Source organism: Macaca fascicularis, chromosome 6 (assembly GCF_037993035.2).
Source record: "Macaca fascicularis isolate 582-1 chromosome 6, T2T-MFA8v1.1".
NCBI classification, from domain to species: Eukaryota; Metazoa; Chordata; class Mammalia; order Primates; family Cercopithecidae; genus Macaca; species Macaca fascicularis.
The window spans coordinates 160,965,157-160,987,241 of record NC_088380.1 but is presented as its reverse complement, the minus strand read 5'-3'; the positions used below and the strand labels follow the sequence as shown (position 1 = coordinate 160,987,241).

The window sequence follows — 22,085 nt, the reverse complement described above, 5'->3', positions numbered from 1 at the left end:
GCGAGAAGAAACATGGAGCAGTCCTATCTGTAGGGTATCTGGGAACACAGGTATGCATGCATTCATTCACTAATTCAACAAATATTCATTGAGCACCTGTAACATGCCAGCACTATAAGGTACAGCAGTAAACAAGACACACAAGGCCCCTACCCTCACGGCTGAGGGTAGTATCTTAGTATCTACTGAGGTGCTAATATCTACTAGAGCAGAGAAATAGATAAGTAAATAAATACACAAGGTGACTCCAGATACTGCTAAGTTGCTATGTGGACATTTCACAGTTGATCAAGTTGCAGAGTAGGTAAGAAAGAGGTACTTCAGATGGTATGTTCACAGAAGGCCTCTCTGAGGAGGTGACTTTGGAGACACGAGCTAAAAGATGAGGAGGAACCAGTCCTGCCATAATCTTAGGGAAGAGTATTCCAGGCAGGACCACGTGCAAAGGTCGTGAAGAAGGACGACGCTGGATGTGTAAGAAGGGTAATGCGGCTGTAGTGTGGTGACTGAGAGGAGGGGACACAGTGACCCCGGAGGGTAAGCAGGGCCAGACGAGACAGGGGTCTGGGCTGTGTTTCAGTGCAGCAGTGGAAGCCACTGAAGAGTTTTAGGAAAAAGGCGGAAACCTCTGATTTACCCTTGCAAATGTACACTTGGGCTGTGCATAAAGAATCTACTATGATTTCAGGGTGGAGGTGGGAGAGGAGCCAGGAGGCTGTGGCAGGAATCCAGGTGAGATGTGACGGTCTGGTGGGAAGCGGGAAGAAAATAGGTGGATTTGGAATCCGTTTCAGAGATGCAGTCAGATCCAGCAGAGAATTCAGGTCCTCACTGAGTGTCAAAAACTGGAGGGATCCTTAGAACTCATCCTCCCAATTAACACAGCTTATGTAGGAGAGGACAGAGGCACTGCTGAGTCAGAGATCCAACTAGGGTCATAAAGCAACTCAAGGTGGCTCCTACCTGAGGAGTCAGGCTCCTGCCTCAAAACCTAGGGCTCTTTGACCATGAAAAGACTAGAAAGGGGCCAGCAAACCATGGTCTGGCAATCCAGCTTGCTGACTGCTTTTGCAAATAAAGTTTTATTGGAACACAGCACTCGCATTGGTTTATGTAGTGTCTATGGCCACTCTCATGCTACAAAGACAGATTGAGTAGTTGTGGCAGAGACTATATGGCCTGTAAAAACGTAGAATATTCTCTGGATTAAAAGATCACATAGGCCGGGCGCGGTGGCTCAAGCCTGTAATCCCAGCACTTTGGGAGGCCGAGACGGGTGGATCACGAGGTCAGGAGATCGAGACCATCCTGGCTAACACGGTGAAACCCCATCTCTACTAAAAAAATACAAAAAACTAGCTGGGCGAGGTGGCGGGCGCCTGTAGTCCCAGCTACTCAGGAGGCTGAGGCAGGAGAATGGCGTAAACCCGGGAGGTGGAGCTTGCAGTGAGCTGAGATCTGGCCACTGCACCCCAGCCTGGGCGACAGAGCAAGACTCCGTCTCAAAAAAAAAAAAAAAAAAAAAAAAAAAAAAAAGATCACATAAAACACAGTGGCCAAGTTTGGGAATGGAACTTTTTGAAAGAGGAGGAAGTCCAGGCTCACAAGAGAGAGCTCTGGGATCTCTTCTTCCCAGCTGGAGCCTCATCCAAGGGGATGTCCTGCTGGGAAGACTCCTTCAACAGTACATTCTTCCACCTAGGGAAATGACAATACATAGCACCATAACATTCATGTCACCACAGTTGTACAAATTAAGTTGTGTAGGCATTTCCAAGAGACAGATTAATTCTAACTGGAAAGATCCGGGAAGGCTTTCTGGGAAGAAAAAGGTTTGAGAGGTGCCTGAAGGGATGGGTAGAGGGTACTTAAGAAATTCTTAGGTCACCCCTGAGCCACAGCAGACTACCTAGGACTCTGCTTAGCTAAAGGGGGTGAGTTCCCCATCACTGGGGGTGTTCAAGTCAAAGATGGTAACTATTTGGCAGGGATAAGGTAGTGGGAGACTGGATATGATAAAAGATACAATTCATTGAAATTGTGGATTCCACCGTGGTAGGCTTATGGCTTCTTTGGTGTCATTTCTCATCATATTTGCTAAGAGAGAGACACACAGCATGGAGACTATGGGGCTTGCGGGGGCGGGGGCAGGTCGAAGGAGAGACAGAGAAACACACACAGACAGAGAGGGGAGAGCGCTGAGAATAGGAGACAGGTGAAAGAGTCATATTCACACCCAAAGTCAAAGAGAGCCCATACAAGTCAGAGGGAGGAAACCCACACCAGGGCTTCACCCTCCTCTCCAACCCGCCGCTTAATTGCTACAGAGAACAAAAGAAAGCAAAAGCCTGACAATTAAGAGTTAAAACTAATCAAATGTCCCTTTAATACCTCTGGCTTGGCACCTGGCAGCCTTCTTAACGTGCCCCATTGTTCCCTGGCAGGCCTTGGATGGCGGGAGCCCTCAGCTGCCTCTCTCGCTGCCAGGGGAGTGCGGAGTAGCAGGCGAGGGGGGTCCGGGCTGTGAAAGGGAGAAGCAGGGAGGCATACCCCAGGCTGACTCTGCTGGGAGACCCCAACCCCACAAGCAGAGAGGCCCCACCCTAGCGGGAAAGACAGCTCACACCACACCAGTGTCTGACAACCGCCCCGAGGCAGGGGTGGCAGGAAGAGTTATGGGTGGGAAAACTGACTCTGCTTGTGTGCCAAGAAGCTATCATTCCCACGTACAGGTGAGGAAATGGAGGCCAAAAGACGTTAAAAGACTTGCCCAGAGGAGTCAATAAAACATGGTAGCTAAGAGTACAAGTTGGAGAGTCAGAAATCTGAATTTGAGTCCCACCACTTGTTTCTTGTACAGGCCTGGGAAGTGACTTAAGTTTCCTGAGCCTCAGTTTTCCCATCTGTAAAATGACAACAGTAAGGTCACTCACCCCCTGGGATTACAGTGCTGACAAACTGAGATGGGCACAGTGCATGGCATGCAGTAAGAGCTCAATAAACTAATGGTCATCGTCATTTCTGCTGTGGAGCCAGTGCTCAAGGACAAAGCTAACTCCTGGTCACCACACCGAGCTGTGCCCCACACTCCATGCCCCACTGCCGCACCAGGAGCCACCTGGAGCTTCCAAGGGAAGGTTCTTGAAATGGCGGGCAGAGGGGCCCCCACTCCTGCCCTGGCAGTGAACCCTACTCTCAGAGACATGAGTGGCTATGTTCAGCTGCCTCTGGGGGGACCTAAGCTGTTCTCATCCAGGTTCTCTCTTTCCTAGAAACCTCCTGGGTGCCTGTGAGGTCCCCTCAGGCCAGGGAGTGGAGTACATACCATTTCTGCTGGGAAAGCTGTCTTCACTCTCATTTAATGGATCCTAACACTTCCCCAATAATAGGAAGATACATTCTAGGGTTTTCTGACATGCCAGGAAGCACAGGCAAGAAACAAGGTGGATTCTGTACCTACGTCATTTCTTTTTTTTTTTTTTTTCTTCAAGATGGAGTCTTGCTCTGTCACCCAGGCTGGAGTGTAGTGGTGCGATCTCAGCTCACTGCAATCTCCGCCTCCCAGTTTCAAATGATTATCCTGCCTCAGCCTCCTGAGTAACTGGGATTACAGGCGTGTGCCACTACACTCAGCTAATTTTTGTATTTTTAGTAGAGATGGGGTTTCACTATGTTAGCCAGGCTGGTCTCAAACTCCTGACCTCGTGATCCGCCCACCTTGGCCTCCCAGAGTGCTGAGATTACATGTATGAGTCACCATGCCCGGCCTCTACCTACATCATTTCTAATAAATCTAGAGCAGCCCCTGACATGGCTTTAAAAAATAAAAAAAATTAAAAAAAAAAACAAAACTTTATTAGATAGGGTAGACCTGAAATTCAGATACCTAGAAACAGAAAGAAGCAAGGCAAATGGTTTCTTGAGCTGAGACGGAGCGGGAATCACCTAAATATAAACATAAGTGAGTCTGTCAGAGCCTAAGGTTTATATACTTATACTTCCAAGTAATTACTTTTTTTTCTCTGAAAAGTACATTAGTCTTAGAGATAGAAGGATTAGCCTCAGCTTATGGGCTTTGTGACTAGTTGTGTCACGCTCTTTGAACCTCAGTTTTTGCATCTGTGAAGTGGGGACCGTAAGCCCCGCCCTGCCTCCACCATGACACGGAACTGGGAAAAGGCTATGGGAATTTGCATATCATAAAGGAGGGCTCCCAAAGTCGAATGTCTCCTGCAGCCCGACCAATTGTGTGAAAGGGTGAAGTGCCCAGGTTTGAGACCACTAAGTGCAGCAGGGGTGGTGGCCAACTGGAGAGCTAGGATCTGTCTAGAGGAGACAGCTGCTCCTACATCCAGAAAATTCTTACAAAACTTGAACCTGAACTCAGCAGCAGGACTTTCAGATTTAAAAAACAAAAACAAACCAAAAAACCAGAAATTAATATAGAATTGTTTTAAAATAGGAAATATTCTCATGTTTAGGTACTGGTAACATATGAACATTTAAAAATAAAGAAACCAAACTATCTATGGGCCAGCACTGTTCAAGGCACACAAAACATAACTCTGGACTGCATCTGGCCCACAGGCCACCAGTTTGCAACCTCCATTAAAGTATACAGGTAAGGTGATTAAAAATATATAAAGGTCAAAGAAATTAATAAAAGAAGCTCTCTGAATGAAACAGCCATTAAGGTTTATTATTAATAAAATAACCACAAATCCCAAGGACAGACCCTGGCTCTCCAAGAACAGAATTAGTAACTTTTCACTGAAGTTAGGTACCAAATTTAGAAACTGGTTATTTCACAAATAGGCACACACACACACATACATTTTAACTCTCAGCAGCTGATCTGATCAATACTCAGGAGGAAACATGCAAAAAATAACAGTTTTCAGTCGAGAACATACAAAGTGCTTTAGCAGCAGGAAGTAATTTTCACACACACACCCCGGCCAGATGTTTCCAACCTGTTCCCTCGAAGAAACCCCCTTCTCTCCAGAAGCCCCTGTCGGCCCCTCTGCTCAGCAGCCGTCCTCTCAGAGGAGGCTGACATTTGTAACTCACAGGGGAGACCCACACACACACACACAAAACCCCGGCGAACTGGGCTCTTGGGAGGCTGCCCGAGTGCGGCATCCAGGCGGCACGTGGGACTCGCTATAATCCCTGCCCTGGCACGGCTGCCTGGGTATTCAGCTAAAAGAGCTTTCTGGAGCCAACAACAACAAATCCAAGAACCAGGCTCACGGGGCTCTCAGTGATAACCTCCCACGGAGGCCTCCTCAAGACCCCGTGAGCGGGGGCAGACCCACAGACTCGCCCAAGACCATCCAGTCAGCGGCTGGCGCAGACAGCGGAAGGAAGCATCCCAGCCGGGCTGGAATCCTGTTTCCATCACTTCCTAGCTGTGTGGCCCTGGATATGTTACCTGACCGCTCTGCACCTCGATCCTCACAACTTTAATGTAATTTAATCTAATCATCACCACGACACTAGGAAGTAGTGACGACTTTGCTCATTTTAGGAGAAGGAACTAGAAGCCCCAGAGGTCAGGCACAACAGAGCTGGCAAGTGGCAGAGCTGGACCTGGGGATCAGGTCACATTGGTTCCCAACTCCACACTCTCTCCACTGGTCTCTCCAGTACAAGGGAGAGGTTTACAGGGTCTCCACAATACTAACCTTTCCCAAGAGACCCCCTAGTTCAGCCTGTCACCCACTTAGAGGCACCTCATCCTTGCCCATGGCAGGAAGGCAGAGCACCCATCCTGGAAGATAAGCAGACTGTGGGCATCAAAGGAAAACAAAGCTCTATGGTCCCAGCCAATCCTCACAGCCCACAGGACAGGGATTCCAAAGTGCACCTCCCATGCCTGTCCTGAACTGCAGCCTGATCTGCCTGCATCAGATACAGTGCCACTGCTAAAAGCACCACAGAGCTCCCCTGTGGGTGCTGATTGACAACTTGGGAAGCTGCAGATAAACACACTCCCCAGCAACAGAGGTTCAAGGGCTGGTTCTGAAGCATTCCTGGGGAGAGTGGAGAGGGTCGCTGGGGCAAGAGAGGTCTGTCTCCTGTTAGGTGGGTGGAGAGGAGTTCGCTGTTGGACCCTCAGTAGGATTTGTTAAATATGTGATCCTTGGCCAAGCCCAAACCAGCCCCTTCATGCTCCTTGGGCACGGATCCTGGTGTCACCATCCTTAACAGGCTCCCTAGGGATTGTGAAGCATCCTGAAGTTCAAGAAGAACCATTCCTAAGGCTAAGCTTCCAGCACTCAGCCAGCAGTTACTGAGTACCAACCATATTATTCACTCACTCACTCACTCACCCCCTCAGCCATTCAGCAAATATTTTAGGCAAACAAGAGTGACCGAGAGAGTTTAGTTCCTGCCTTTGGGAAGCAGACAGTCTGGACAGATTAAAAACAATTACAGCATTGCATGACAGATTTATATATATGGCTCCGGGCCCTGGTTGGAAAGAATGCTAACCCGGGCGGCCCTGGCAGGGGTTAGTCAGGTCTAGGGGCAAGGCTGCAGGGAAGAAGGATGTTAGAAGTCTACCTGGAAGGGCCTCTGATCTAAGTAGGCAGATGAGAAAATCAAGGGACTAAGACCCCTGAGTGACCTTTGGGGGCTGGAGTGACCAAAGAACACGTCCTGGAGGCAGCAGGCTATGAGCTGAATCTAGAAGGATACAGAAGGTCTGGGTTGTCGCCCAGGGTGGGAGTTGAGAAGGCAACCCCAACAACGGCTTCGCATTCCAAAGTTTCAGGGAGAGGGGTACCAAGAGCAGCCTCTGCATGCACAATTTCCTTCTCACCCCCAATAATCAGAGACTGCATCCACCTGGCTTCTTCCACGTCTTCTGAACCCTGTGCTGTTAGGCCAATCACTTATCTTCAAATTGCTCACCTTCTAGACAAATGACAATGTTATGCAGCTCTCCCTACCTCCGCCAAAGGGAAGCCGCAGAGAATTGAGTCCCTGCCATAGGCCAGGCACTTCACAAAGGCAGCAGCATCACCAGGTTTACCGAGCACTTGTTCTGCACCAAGCATTGTGTTTGGGGTTTTGCCCACAGTGACTCACTGAACCCTCAGGAGAACTCTCTGCTACAGTTAACATTACTAGCATTTTACAGACCAAGAATTCCAGGCACAGAGGCCAAGCTTGCCCAAGCCTCGGGTTTTGAATCAGGCAGTGTAGCTCCAAAGCTAGAGCACGATATGCACCCCACATGCCTCAAACCAGAAGGAACGGAGACAGGAGGAAGCTGAGGTAGAGGTTTCTCTTCCAGCACACACCACCACCACATGACCTTAGGCGCTCCACTTCGGCTACTGAAGAGGCTGTCTTAGGGCAATGGTCTCTCTCGCCAGCTCAGATGTCCAGGCTTGCAGGAAGGGCTTAAGGGGCAGGGCTGGAAGACAGGTCCTTTGTCCTGCTCAGATATGGAGGAAGTATGGTGGTTAAGGACTCAGCACTAGGTCAGAGTTCAAATGCCAACTCCACCACTACAGGCTGTGCATCCTTGGGCAAACACCTGCCTCTTTTCGAGCTTCGGTTTCCTCCTTTCCTACCTGGTTACAACAATATTTAACAGATGTACAGGTAAAGGACCTAGCAGAGTAAGTGCTAAATAAATGGTAACTGCTATTACTACTATTAACATTATCAACCAACCATATCATCATCATTCTTCGGATCAGCATCATTTTATGCTGTGGCTTTCATCACCTGAGAAAACTGAAGACAATTTAGCATCTGAAGCTCAACATTCTCTTAAAGCCAAAGGGAAGGAAAAAAATAGGTCTGCTTTTTTCTTTTCTCTCCTATCTACACTCAGCAGAGGGCAGCAAACAGGAACCATTCAAAGATAAGAGAGAGAGAGAAGAGAGACACATGGAGAGAAAGCTACACACGCATAAATACACACCCACCCACCACAGCAAGCAGAATTGTTTAGCTTCCTCTAGCTTCCAAAGTATGAACACTCCACCTCCTCCAGCTAAGAGGGCCAGGCAGAAAAAAACGTGGAAGCTGCAGAGACAGAAGTTCTTTTTCAGCTTGAGAGAAATTTTCAACGAATTGACTTTTAGTGTGTATGGGGGCAGGGGAGACACTTCTTGGGACGTCTGTGAGGGGAAAGGAAGGCAGCGGCAGAACTGGTAAGTAAGATTCAATAAAGACAGCTTTCAACTGCTCTTTATCTCCACCCTCCACTGTGTGTTGGCAACCATTTGCACCCAAGCCTTCCTCAGCAACAAACCAAGGCCCACAGAGCTAATCATCTCAGCCAAGGGGTGGCAGAGCTGGAATGAGAGCACAGACCTCCAGACTGCAGGTTCGGTGCCCAAAAATGGGTCCAGGGTGGCAAAGGGGTTTTCCCTCCAGGACCAAATCTCATCCCCAAGGAGTGACTACTGCCTGGAACACTGTGTCAGCAGGACTCTGGAGTGGATATTTGTGGGCTTCTTCTCTAGATATCTTTCTCTTCTTCCCAAAAGCAGCACCCAGAGGCTTCTCTGGGGAACTGCTCTTCTTAGATCTGGGCAATCTGACTCCACTCCTAGCTCCAGGGTAGGTTAAGTCAATCAATACAGCTTCTCCTCCTGAAATCTGCGAATGGTTCAGACAGCACATTAGATCCAAAGTGGACCAGTAAGACTTAAGGAGATCTTGCTAGAGCTTATAGAAAAGACGTTTTCTCGGCCAGGCATGGTGGCTAACGCCTGTAATCCCAACACTTTGGGAGGCTGCGGCAGGTGGATCACGAGGTCAGGAGATCGAGACCATCCTGGCTAACACGGTGAAACCCTGTCTCTACTAAAAATACAAAAAATTGGCCGGGTGTGGTGGTGGGTGCCTGTGGTCCCGGCCGCTCAGGAGGCTGAGGCAGAAGAATGGTGTGGACCCAGGAGGTGGAGCTTGCAGTGAGCCAAGATCGTGCCACTGCACTCCAGCCTGGGTGACAGAGCAAGACTCCGTCTCTAAATAAAAAAATAAATAAGCAAATGAATAAATAAATAGAAAAGATGTTTTCTCTCTCTTCTGTAGAAGCTACCAGAGGAGAGAGACCCTCTCCTCTAGGATCTAGGTGTGGATCTGAGGTCTGAAAGAGCTACTACCATTTTTTGCTGCCATGGAGCCTCAGAATGGAACAAAGTCAACACACAGAGAAAGTCAGAACCAACAGAAACCAGACGAAAGGAGACCTAGCCCTGACAATACCACAAACCTCTAGATCACACCATACCTGAAGCCAACTACAGTCACAGGAGCCAATATATTCCCTTACTCATTTCAGCTCACATGGCTTAATTTTTGTTACTTGCAACTGATAGACAATCTGAGGTGGTTCTTAGGCTCAGATTCTGTCTGTCAGGGATAGCAGTAATGGTGCCATGTGCTACACAGCCTTTAATTCCTCTACCCCTGTCCCTTTGCCCCCTTAAATTTTAATCCATTTAGTTGCTTTTGAAACTATAAAATGAGGCCGGGTGCGGTGGCTCATGCCTGTAATCCCAACACTTTGGGAGGCCGAGGTGGGCGGATCGCCTGAGGTCGGGAGTTCGAGACCCGCCTGACCCACACAGAAAAACGCCATCTCTACTAAAAATACAAAATTAGCCAGGCTTGGTGGTGCATGCCTATAATCCCAGCTACTTGGGAAGGCTAAGGCAGGAGAATTGCTTGAACCTGGGAGGTGGAGGTTGCGGTGGGCCGAGATCGCGCCATTGCACTCCAGCCTGGGCAACAAGAGCAAAACTCCATCTCAAAACAACAACAACAACAAAAACACTATAAAATGTTGGAAAGAAAATGAACAAAAATAGATCTACAAAAAAACAGATAAGTTCTAGCAGATAATCGGTCTCACTAAGCAGTGGCCTCCAAAATTTGGGGTGATAATCTTGGCTCCTGAAAGAAATAATGGTAGAGAAGGATCAAATATCAGTATATGGAGGGAAAAAATTTCTCATAGTGAAATAGAACAAGAACTTGGAGAATGGATTCTGATCTGCATTCCTCCCTATGGGAACTTGTTTAATTTGTTTCTCCTTTTCTCGGCCTCAGTTTTCATACCTACAAATTGAGGAGATTGAACTAGATGACTTCTGAAGCCCCCTGCCTGCTCTGACACATTTCAATCATTCAGCAAACACATCCTGTCTTCCAGGTGCCAAATCTTGTGCTTTGAGCTAGAGGAGGATGTGTTCCTACCTTAAGACATTTCCAGCAGGGAGGCCACGATACACTTCTTGCCACGGGAATTCAGGTGTATATGGGCTACCTCCTTTCCCCACTCCACTGCGCGTAAGGACAGAGGTTCTCTGGAGAAACAAGACTCTTATTCAAGGCCCTCCCTTACCAGCTCTGACACATATATGGGATGCAGAGGGTCAGATATATGTAAAACACAGGAACTGCTGCAAACACCTTCAGGAGCATTTCGCTGCTGTGGGGCTTACCGGTAGCTGCCAGGTTTGCCTCAAGGTGCTTTTGATTCAGTGAAGAGAACCTGATGCCATCTCTGTGTAAGAGCTGACTGTGGACAAGGTACAATTAGCAAGCTAGATGGTTATCTTTTAAATGGGCTTTTGCTTTTCATTCCTGATTCCATTATCTGTTACCGTGTCACTGGAACCAACAGATCAAAGGCTGAACATCCTTAGACTACAGCCTGAGAAAAGACATTCAAATATGAACATACCCTTAAGTTGTGGCCTCATTACAAGTTAGATACAGAGGCCTGTTTAAATATACGATCACTGGCCGGGCGCGGTGGCTCAAGACTGTAATCCCAGCACTTTGGGAGGCCGAGGCGGGCGGATCACAAGGTCAGGAGATCGAGACCACGGTGAAACCCCGTCTCTACTAAAAATACAAAAAATTAGCCGGGCGCGGTGGCGGGCGCCTGTAGTCCCAGCTACTCAGGAGGCTGAGGCAGGAGAATGGCCTGAACCCAGGAGGCGGAGCTTGCAGTGAGCCGAGATCGCGCCACTGCACTCCAGCCTGGGCAACAGCTTGAGACTCCGTCTCAAAAAAAAAAAAAAAAAAAAAAAAAATATATATATATATATATACGATCACTATTCAGACGTGCTTCCAAGCATACTCACAGAACCTCAGGATGTAAGAGTTGGAAAAGCCCTAACAGAGTATCTATTCCCTACATTGCTAATGAGTTTCCATATGTCATTAACTCTACTTGAGTAGCCCTGCTGAGAAACAGTCTGAGCCCAAGTCTGGTGTTAGTAACAAAAAGATTGAGTAGCAATGTCTGCCTTGGCCATGGGAGGGGAAGCATCATTACAATATGCATTTGCTTTTTCCCTTCTGAATCTAAGCCTCACTTAGCAGATGAGGAATCCAAGGCTCAGAGAGGTTAAACCTCTTTCCTGAGTACACGGAGTGAGTTTAGGGCAGGAGAAAGGACTAAAAACCAGGTCTCTGTGCCCAGGCCTTCCTCAGCTGGAATCCTTGGTAGACAGCAAGCCAAGAATGAGAGAAGGAATGTAGGGAGCTGGATTTGTTCTGGCGAATCAACAACCCTTCCCTAGTGGCATCAGATTTCACCTGGGTATGCAGACAGAGGAGTGATTAGCAAGCTAAAGGATACTAGCCCTTCTGTGGAAAATTAAGGAAATCATTCCAAGGCTACATTTCTATGATACTTAACTTTCTGATGGGCAAGGCTTCTGCCACCAGAAAGACTGAAAAATGAGAAAAAAACATTGATTTCTGGATGCTCTAAGAATGAAGTTCAGCTCTAACACAATGAGAAAGAAATCCTGATACTTGAAAATTAAAGTCACTGGTATTCCATTATTCCACCAATTTCTATTCCACACATTCTATTATCCAGTGAAGCCATTTTTCAACAAGAGATTATGGCTCAGAAATGAGGAGAGACTGCACTCAGTTTCCTAACTTGAGCTTTTAATAACCTGTCCCAAACCTGGAATATGAAACAGACTGTTGAATTAAACCAAGATGTTAAACAGATTGGGGGTTGGAATGAGAGGGACCCATACATTAAAAAGAAGATGGCTTCAAGACCAGCTTTTCTTGCTTGGTTTTGCAGCTTCCCAAGAAGCCAACTGTCTGACCAGATGACTGCTGAAATCCTGGAAGCATTATGTGTCCTTTATAAATCAGCTATCCCACCCAGCTCCAGAGGTACACCCAGGATGAGTTGGCATGACAGTTATGTAGACTTTCATTCTAGCAGATGATAAACACTCTTAATTTGAAACTCCATATTCTTTAATCCAGTGGAGAAATCAAGGAGTTAGAGGACTACTCAAGTAGTGGATATGTTACTCTCAAAGAATCTTCTTTCAAACCCATATGGAACACATTTTTCATTTGGATAAAGTCCTGTCAGACTTCCCTCCAGAGCCTCTGCAGTTATTTCTACCAGAAAGATCAACGAGACGCTCAAAGATGATTCTCAACAATTACAAGAATGACAGGCTGAGCTCAGAACTGGTCAGCCCTGTCGAAAAAGCTCTGTATGCTCAAGATGCCAGATTTCCCAGATAGCAGCCTGGCGTGTTACGTGTATGTTCCAGTACACTGGGATGAGGGATGGAACGCCATCACTCCAAGAAGTCAGCCTCTTTCCTCAAGGCCAGCTGACATTCAGACAAGGGACTGGGGGCCAAGCCCAGTGCTCTGCATCTGTGAGAGAGTGAAACAAAAAGGGGCTGTGTGGAAATTTGGCAGGGCGTTCTTGAAAGGCAGCAGATGAATGCTGAATCCTGTAGCACCTACAAGTGCTTATCATTGGGGAAACAGCTCCATTCTACTGCTTCCAGGAAGCAAAGAGATTTTCTCTAAAGCAAAAATAATCAGTTCCCCCAATCCCCCAAACCCCCTTCACCACTTCTTCCTCCTCTTCATGCTATTCCAGAGAAAAAGAAATGAACAAAAACTAGATCTTCCCAGATGAGCCTGTCTATCCATTTCAGTTAGGGGCTCTGAGCAGCACCCAGCTGTTGCTCCCCGCTCTCCCCGCCCAAAAGGCTGCCTTACTCCATCAATACCCTCTTGGACAAGTGAGTAATTTACTTTGAAAGCTCAGGCCAAACTGGCAGTTAACCTTGACCTTCTCTACACATCTGGGTCTATAGAAATGAAAATCAGGACGTCTTTGGCATCTATAGCAAATGAAATACGAGGGCTTTCTCCAAGCAGAGGCAGAATGTCAAGCGCTATCTTAGAATGGGCTACAGCTATTCTAAAGGAGAGTTTTGCATTAGGGTAGGACACTCCCCCTTGACCTGGGGCTGTGTCCAGTATGGAGCCTCCACAGCTAGGGATGCTACAAGGAACTCCGGACTCAAGACAGAAAAAAAGAAGTGACCATTGTATTCCTCATTGATTAACTGACAGTATCACAGAATGTTAGAGCTGGACCAATAATCATGGTTTACAGATCAAGAAAGTAAGGCTCAGAGAAGGAGATGAAAGGTGATCAAGGACACACACACTAAGTTAGTGGTAGAGCTGAGGTCAGAACCCTGGAACTCCTGACTCTGATGCTGGTACTGAATAGGAACAGAGGAAAGAGATTTCATGAAAGGAAACCCCACACAGATACAGAATATCAGGGAGCGAGGTCTAAGCTAGCTGTCAGGGTTTGAACCAGGGGTTTAGGAAAGAGATGGAAACCTTACTTTCTAAACAGTAAGCTCTACCAGAAAGATCAATGAGACCCTCTGGGATGCTTTGCAACAATTAACAGAGTGACAGGCGGAGCTCAAATTGGTCAGCTCTGTGGCAAAGAGCCCTCTGCGCTCCAGATGCCAGACTGCCTAGACAGCAGCCTAATACTGGGAAGAATAAGGAAAACCATCAATCTCAGAAAAGCCAGCCTCTTTCGTCAAGGCCAGCCAACAATCAGTCAAGTCTGACCCTGATACACAAATTATCCACTTCTCATGGGACCAGAGAAATCCCGAAAGAAAGCCTGAAATGTTCCACTATATGAAACAGTCTAAGCAATACACTCACTAGCACCTCCTGGGAGGGTGGGAGTGATGTGACAGAGCTTCTGCTATCAGGGAGATGCTAGTCTAAATGCATGCACGCATACATACACACAAATATACATGGGTAAGTTCAAAGGAGGCAGAAACCATTCCGATGCCAGTTTTGGCTGCAGTAAACACTACAACTAACCAGACTAGACAAGTTCAGAAGAGACAGGGAAGGCTTCTGGTGTTCCATCCTCAGGACGCTGGGCACCAACAGCCTCTGGGACATTTTGGGGGTCTCCCCACCAGAGCCCCACCTCTGGACTCCCATAAGGTCAAAGGCAGCAGGTACCTCAAGGACCAGGAGCTTACCCCCTTTTCCACCCCCAGGGGCTTGAAGCTTCAAGGAGAGCGTGATCTTTACATTCTGCAAGGAATCCACAGGATCTGAGAAAGGAAAAGGCTAGAGTTGCTGGCGCGGGGCGGGGGTACTGTTGAATAAATGGGGAGAGGCGGAAGGCCTGGATGTCTCGTTGGGCAGACGGGAAATCAGGAAAAGGGCTGACCTGAGTAAAGAACACTGGGATCAGCAGGCAGGGGTTGTCGGGGGGTGGGAGGAGGGGAGCAGAGAGGACCTGGACACCAAATACAAGAACCAGAATCTGCATTCCTATTGGCACAAGGCAGGAGTCATCCTGGGATACAGGGATGCAGATAGGATCCTTCAAAAGAGATCCGCTGGAAGACCTCAAGGAACACCAGACGAGGACAGAAAAGAAGGTGGTAACATGTGGTGAGGAATAGCGTCCTGGGTTCTAGTTCGGACTCAGTCTCTGACTGGCTTGGGACCCTGGAGGAATCACAACACTCAATTTTCCCATCAGGAAAATGGGAAGAGCTTTACAGTCTCGGAGCTGACTCTGAGGCGGCAGACAGCAGAAGGTGGAGGAAGGAACCACAGGCTAAAAGTGAATTCGGGAAGGGGGTGTTCCCGGCCTGTAGCAACAGGGGGACTCACCTGTCCCGCCGCCGGCGCCACCGCCGCCCCGGATCCCCCAGGGGTGCCGTCGGGCTGCCGCTCGCGGTACAGCGCCCAAAGCCCCACGTTGGGCAGGAAGACCAGGGCCGCCAGCACCAGCGCCACCGCCTGCAGGAGCCGCTTCTCCTTCCGCCTCATCGGGGCCGGTCAGCCCCGCCGCGCCCCGCCGGCACCGCCGCGCCGTGCCGCCCCCAGCTCCGAGCGTCCGCCAGTCCGCCCGGCGGCGGCAGCAGCTCAGCGAGCAGAAGCGGCCGCGGCGCCGGCCCCGCTCCAACTCCGCGGCACTTCCGCCGCTCGCCGGCCGGGGAGCCGGGCGCTGCCACCGCGCCGCCGCCACAGGGGGGTCGTCGCCGCCGCCGCCTCCCCCAGGCCCCGCCGAGTCGCCCGCCCCGCGCCGCCAGCGCCCGTGTCGGTCGCCGAGTCTCTGCGCCACCAGCCTCGGCCCTCTCGCGGAGCGTCTCGGCCCGCCTGGGCGCGGTAGGGTGCCGGGCCAGAGCGCTTCCCCCTTCTCGAGCTGCGATGGTGCGTCCCGCTTCTCGGCGGCTCCCCCGCCCTCGGGAGCTTTGCTAAAGTCCCGGAGTTGGCGAGTTGGGCGCTAACTGGTGCGGGCTGGGCACCGCTGGGTGGGGTGCATGTTCGCGCGCCCGGGTACCCTGCCCGGCAACCTCCGCCCGGGACTGCAGCCGAACGTTTGCTGCCTCTCTGGGGATATGCAAATAGTGCTGGGGCCCCGCCGAGTGTTCCGCGCCTGCAGCCCCCGGGACTGTCACTTCCAGCCCACCTAGGCTCGGCCCCCAGGACCTGCGGACCTATTTTGACCCGGGGGACTCGGTGTTCCGGGCCATAAAACGAGGCCACGGCCGTGCTCCACGCTCACTGTTTCGCGGGCGGGCCCTGCTTTTCTTCCTCTAGGAGGCCCCTGGCGTTAGTTGTGAACGCCCTCTGCAAACTGTGGGGAGCTGTGCCCGCCCGCCGCCTGTCTGTAGATCCTGCAAACCGGCGGGTAGGTGACAGTAGCCTCTCTGCAGCACCTTTCCTCACGCAAGTCCAACCCACTTGGAGTTAGAATGCCCTGCATTCTCACGCGTGCTTTTGGACCCTCAGCGCACTGAGCCCTTCCCGGAAAGCTCTCAGCGAACCGTTGGCGAGCGCCTACTATGTGCCAAACACTGTGCCAGGCTCTGGGATGAAATGAAAACAGACCTGAGCCCTGATATCTGGGAGCTGAAACATGAAACACGTAATTTCACTAGACCAGGCAATGTGTCTGTAACTGTGGCGAGGGCTTTGACAGAGGAGTCGGGCTTCTGGGCGATGCGGAGGGCCACGGAGCTGGACTCCGACGGTGATGCCAGCCAGCGGCTCCTGCTCGGGGGCGCTCGACACTGGTCACTTAGCTGCTTCCTCCCTGATGCGGAGGTACGGAGCACCCCCTTGGCTGCATTCCACTCTGCCACCCCCACATTCGTCCTTTTGATTCTCTGCTTCTCTAGCTCAGCCGCTGACCCTCGTGCTTAGCTGCCCCCAGTCCTTGACCAGCGTTCTGACAACTCTTGCCTCCCAGTTCTTCCAGCTCCAGGCTGAGCGATGGGGATTCAGTTTTCTGACATCACAGCTAAGTTCTTGATTTTTGCAGCAAAACCTTCAAAGCTTCCATCACCTCGGCTCTGGAGTCCACCATGCTCCTTGCCTGTGACCTGCTAGGGCTGATCAAACGTTCTGTCTCCTGCCCTGCCCTGCCCTGCCCTGCCCTGCCCTGCCCTGCCCTGAGCTTCGCTCAGCCTGTTGTAGGCTTTGTGTTTTCCTTCTTGTGTTGACCACACAGCTCCTTCTACCCATAGAACCCCCTCCTCTAGGTCGGTGGAAATCTTGTTCATTCTTCCGTGTCTAGTTGAACTGCCATCTCCTCCACGAAGTCTTCTAAAACTCCTCCTCAGGGAACTGTTGTCTTTCTTCCGATTTCCATCACAATAATGCTTACCGTTTTATTGAGTGCTTACTCTATGTCCCGCACCATGTTAAACCCTTGACATGCATTACCTCTTTAAATGCTCAAAGTTACCCTGTGAGGTACATACTTTTCTTATACCCATTGGCGAATGAGACTCAGATTTAAAAATGCATGTAATCCCAGCACTTTGGGAGGCCAAGGCGGGCAGATCACGAGGTCAAGAGATCGAGACCATCCCGGCCAACATGGTGAAACCCCGTCTCTACTAAAAATACAAAAATTAGCTGGGCGTGGTGGCAGGTGCCTGTAATCCCAGCTACTTGGGAGGCTGAGGCAGGAGAATCGCTTGAACCCAGGAAGCGGAGGTTGCAGTGAGCCGAGATCGTACCACTGTACTCCAGCCTGGCGACAGAGCGAGACTCTGTCTCAAAAAACAAAAACAAACAAAAAAAGAATGTGGCAGCCAGAATGATCTTGTTTTATCCATATATGATCAGCCCTCACTCCTTACTGTCCTTATTGTGCCCCGGTGACATTGGCCTCCTTGCTGTTCCTCACAGCATGCCTCAGGTAGGCACAGTCCTGCCTGAGGACCTTTGCACCTGGTGTTACCTCTGCCTAGAATGGCCATTTTTCTATTTCTAGTTCCTAACTCTATGTCTTTTTTAAAACACATTTTTTTTGTGATAAATATACATAAAACTGATCATTTGAACTATTTTAAAGTATACAATTCAGCGGCATTATGTAAATGCACATTGTTGTGCAGCCATCATGGCTATCTATCTCCAGAACTGGTCATCTGAAACTCTGTACCCATTAAACACTAACTCCCTATTCCCCTCTCCCCACAACTGCTGGCAACCACCCACCATTCTGCTTTATCCTTTTTGAATTTGACTATTCTAGGTACCTCATGTAAGTGGAATCATATCATATTAGTTCTTTTGTTTCTGGTTTATTTCACTCATAGTATTTTTCAGATTCACCTATGTTGTTACATGTGTCTGAGTTTCATTCCTGTTTTTTGTTTTTTTTTTTTTGACATTGTCTTACTCTGTTGCCCAGGCAGGTGTGCAGTGGTGTGGTCACTGGTGCAGTCATAGGATCATAGCTGGTTGCAGCCTCAAACTCCTGGGCTGAAGCCACCCTCCCACCTCAGCCTCCTAAGTAGCTAGGACTACAGGCCCATGCCACCACACCCAGCTAATTTTTAAAAAATATTTTGTAGAGACTGGGTCTAGCTATGTTGCCCAGGCTGGTCTCGAACTTATGGCCTGAAATGATCCTCCCACCTTGGCCTCCCAAAGTGCTGGGATTACAGGTGTCAGCCACTATGCTCAGCCAAATTCCATTCCTTTTTTCAAGATTGAATACTGTTCCATTGTATGTATGCCATGTTTTGTTTATTCATTCATCCATAGATGGACATTTGGGTTGTTTCTACCTTTTGGCTACTGTGAATAATGTTGCTATGAATAGCCCTATGTCTTTTATACTGCAGTGGATGCACAGTGTTTATGTAATTAGATAATGTTGCAAAAACTTTTATGTGCTGCTATAGCACTGAGCACAATGCTGGTAACAGAGCAGTTAGAATGTTCTTTTTACAAACACAAGGCTAATTCTGCTGCTGGGACTTACCTATGGCTTCTCTTCGTGTTAGAATATGTCTATGAAGCCAGGCATGGTGGCATGTGTCTGTAGTCCTATCTACTCTGGAGGCTGAGGTGAGAGGATTGAGCCCAGGAGTTCAGGCTGCAGTGAGCTATGATCACACAATTGCACTCCAGCCTGGGTAACAAAGCAAGACCAAGTCTTTCAAAACAAATAAACAAAAAACAACCCACAATCTATGAGAATCCTTACCCTACATTCTTTGACCCAGCTTCTAATTTTTGCCTTCTTTCCTTCTCTTCTAGTTACACTGGTCTTGCTATACTCCTCAATATATACCAAATTGGTGATTCCCTCAAGGCCTTTGCAAGTTTACTGTGCCCTTGTCTAGAAACCTCTTCCTCTACAGCTTTGCATCATTCTCTCTCCGCTTTCTCTCAGGAAGCAGATCAGAGGTCCTGCCTCAGAGAGAGCTTCCCTGACCATCTGATCTAAGATATCAGCTAGCACCACCATCATCTCCATTTGCTTGATATTTCTTCAGAGCAGGTATCATTTTTGGTCTCCCTCTCTAGAATGTGAGTTCCAAACAGACAGGAACTTTGTATTTATTTGCCTTCTACGGTGTCCCCTGCCTCTGTCCGCACATAAAGGCATGCACTGTTCGATAACATTTCAGTCAACAACGAACTGTATATACACGATGGTGTTCCCATAAGACTATAATACTCTATTTTTACTGTACCTTTTCTATGTTTAGTTATGCTTAAATACACAAATACCATTGTGTTACAATTGCCTACAGTATTCAGGACAGAAACATGCTGTACAGGTTTGTAGCCTGGGAGTAATAGGCTATACTCTGTAGCCTAGGTGTGTAGTAGGCTATCCTATCTAAGTTTGTGCAAGTATGCTTTATGATGTCCTGTATGAGAAATCACCTAATGACACATTTCACAGAGTATATCCCCATTGCTAAGCCATGCACAATTGTATTTCCCTTCATTGTGAATCAGAAAACTGGTGCTCCTTCCAGGTGGAAGAACTTACAGAAAGGATGCCCCCTCTCCTTATGCTAAAGCAGCCAGAGCAGAGCCAAGGTGTGTGGATTTCAGCTCATATTCCCACCCAGCCACACAAATTAAGCTGTGGCCTTTCCCAGGTCTGGCACACAGTAGGTGCTCAATAAGCACCTGTTAAGTGAAGTGCTGTATAGCAGTGGAGATCAAGTACAGGAGGGAAGAAGCATCTCTCTCTTTCCCATCCCCTCTTCTAGCTCCTTTCGAATATTCTGCACAAAATTGGATTTGCGCTTTTTCTCATGTCACTTGTTGATCAAAGCTGCATGCCAGCCCAGTCTGGCCCCAATGGGGACTCTAGCCCAAGAACCCAGCTTTAATCCAGGGACTCTTTGATCACTTTCTATAATATGGGATGTGCCAGGCAGGGGGCAGGCTCCTGGAGTTTTATTCCACTCACTGAGACAATACCATTTGAGACATAGGCAGTCTATTAGCCCTGGCTGGTTTCCTGGGAGAACTGATCTGGTCATTGATTGAAACTGAACAAAAAATGTTACTTTCAGACTGAGCCCTCTAGGCCTATTGTGGGCATTAAATAAGATAATGTGCGTAAAGGGCTTACCGCGCAGACCCTGGTCTAATGTAAGCACTAGTGGCTGGGTGAAATAAAAGCTCAACAACACAGGAACATTGAGAGGGATGAACAGAATTTCAGCTGTCAGGCAAAACCTTCTGCTCTGGCCTGTGCCTCTCTGCTCTTATCTCCTGTTACTCTCCTCATTCGTTCCAAAGCAGCCACTCTGTCTTTCTTCCTGGTCCTTGAAGGCCTTCTGCCCATTCCAGCCCCAAGACCTTTGCATTAGCTCTTGTCTCTGCCAGCTGTTTCCTCAGATCTTGTTCCACTGTTGGTTCCCTCTCACCCTTCAGGTCCCAGACTACATATCACCTCTTCACAGAGACCTTCCTTAACTACGACCTTCCTTAACTACCTAGGCACTCTCTCCCATACTTTACATCCTGCCATGTTTTCTTCACGGTGCATACATATCCCTCTTTGCCATAGTCTCATTTGTGTGTTTATTTTCTTGTTTATTATTGGGCTCTCCCAAATAGAATATCAGCTGCATGGGGCGAGGGCCCTGTCTGCTCATTGCCTGCTGTATTCCTCCATCCTGGAACATTTGTGCCTGACACACAGAAAGGGCTTAAAACATACATTTGATGAATGAGAAGCTCCTCTCTTTCCCCGTCTTCCCATCTTTACTTTTTTTGTTTTGTTTTTTAAATGAGCTGCGTATTCTCTTGCTCACTCTTCGGTTTCTCATCTTGTCATCAGTAACAAGCAGGTCTTTCAGTATCCCCCTAGAACATACTTCAGCAAGAAGGGTCAACCAGAGGAGAGGTGACAGGCGCAGGCCTTCAACCTCCCTGATGAGGATATGAAAAGCGTTCCTACTAGGTGTCTTCACCTTGGCTCTCTTAGGGTCCCTTGTTACTGACCCCATTTGTCCACAACTATACCCTCAGGCTGGTCTGGACCAACCCTGAGCTGAGAAGATGTAAAAGTAGAATGGGTCAGCAAGTCAAGAGGTCTGCAGACCAACAGGTCTGCATGTCAGTTTAACTCTCTTTCACCTTGGCCAAGTCCCTTAGCTACTCAATTTTCTCATCTGAAAAATGAGAATAATGATGACTCTGTAATGATATAATTTCCAGGTTGACCTGAGAGAGGTCTGCTTGACTGCAAGCAAAACCCAGAATGCTATAAGTGTTGGACTTCTGCGTCTCCTGCAAATTTAAAGCCTTCTTGCTTCTTCTTTCCTTGGGCATCATCGAGCTCAAATGATACATTCTCAGGGAAGCCTGACTGACCTCCCTAAACAGAGTAAGCTCCCCAGCTATGGAACCTCTTAGCAATGCCTTTCCTCAACAGTCACAGTGTTTACAGTTACTGGGTCATTGTTTGATATCTGTCTCCCGCACTGGACTGTAAGTCCCATGAGGACAGAGACAGACTGTGTTTGGTTTTGGTATTGTTTGTTTTTAGTAGGCTTTACTTTTTAGAACAGTTTTAGATTCATCGCCAAATTGAGTAGAAGGTACAGAGATTTCCCGTATACTCCAGCCGCCACACATGCATAGCTTCCGGAATTATCAGCATCCCCCGCCAGAGTATTATATGTATTACAATTTATGAACTTGCATTAACATTATCATTGTCACTCGGAATCCATAGTTTACATTAGGGTTCACTCTTGGTATTGTACCTCCTACGGGTTTGGACAAATGTACAATGACATATCCACTATTATAGTATCATACGGAGTAGTTTTGTTACTGGTAGAGGGTGTCCAGGTTTTTGGTGTTTTGAACAAAGAATTGGACAAAACGCACAAAGCAAGGAAAGAATGAAGCAAGAAAAGCAGAGATTTGTTTAAAACAAAAGCACACTCCACAGGGTG

General features: G+C 48.4%; 1 protein-coding gene across 3 annotated transcripts in view; it reads right to left on the bottom strand.

Moving 5' to 3' along the window:
* Nucleotides 1-15,311, bottom strand: part of GALNT10 (polypeptide N-acetylgalactosaminyltransferase 10) — a 239,078-nt gene extending 223,767 nt beyond the window's left edge. For all 3 annotated transcript variants that reach the window (XM_005558350.4, XM_073994637.1, XM_073994638.1), the window contains exon 1: nt 15,013-15,311. In XM_005558350.4, the coding sequence (XP_005558407.3) occupies nt 15,013-15,171 (159 nt within the window). In that variant the 5' untranslated portion in view covers nt 15,172-15,311. The remainder of the gene's footprint in view (nt 1-15,012) is intronic.
* Between the last annotated feature and the right edge of the window lie 6,774 nt (nt 15,312-22,085).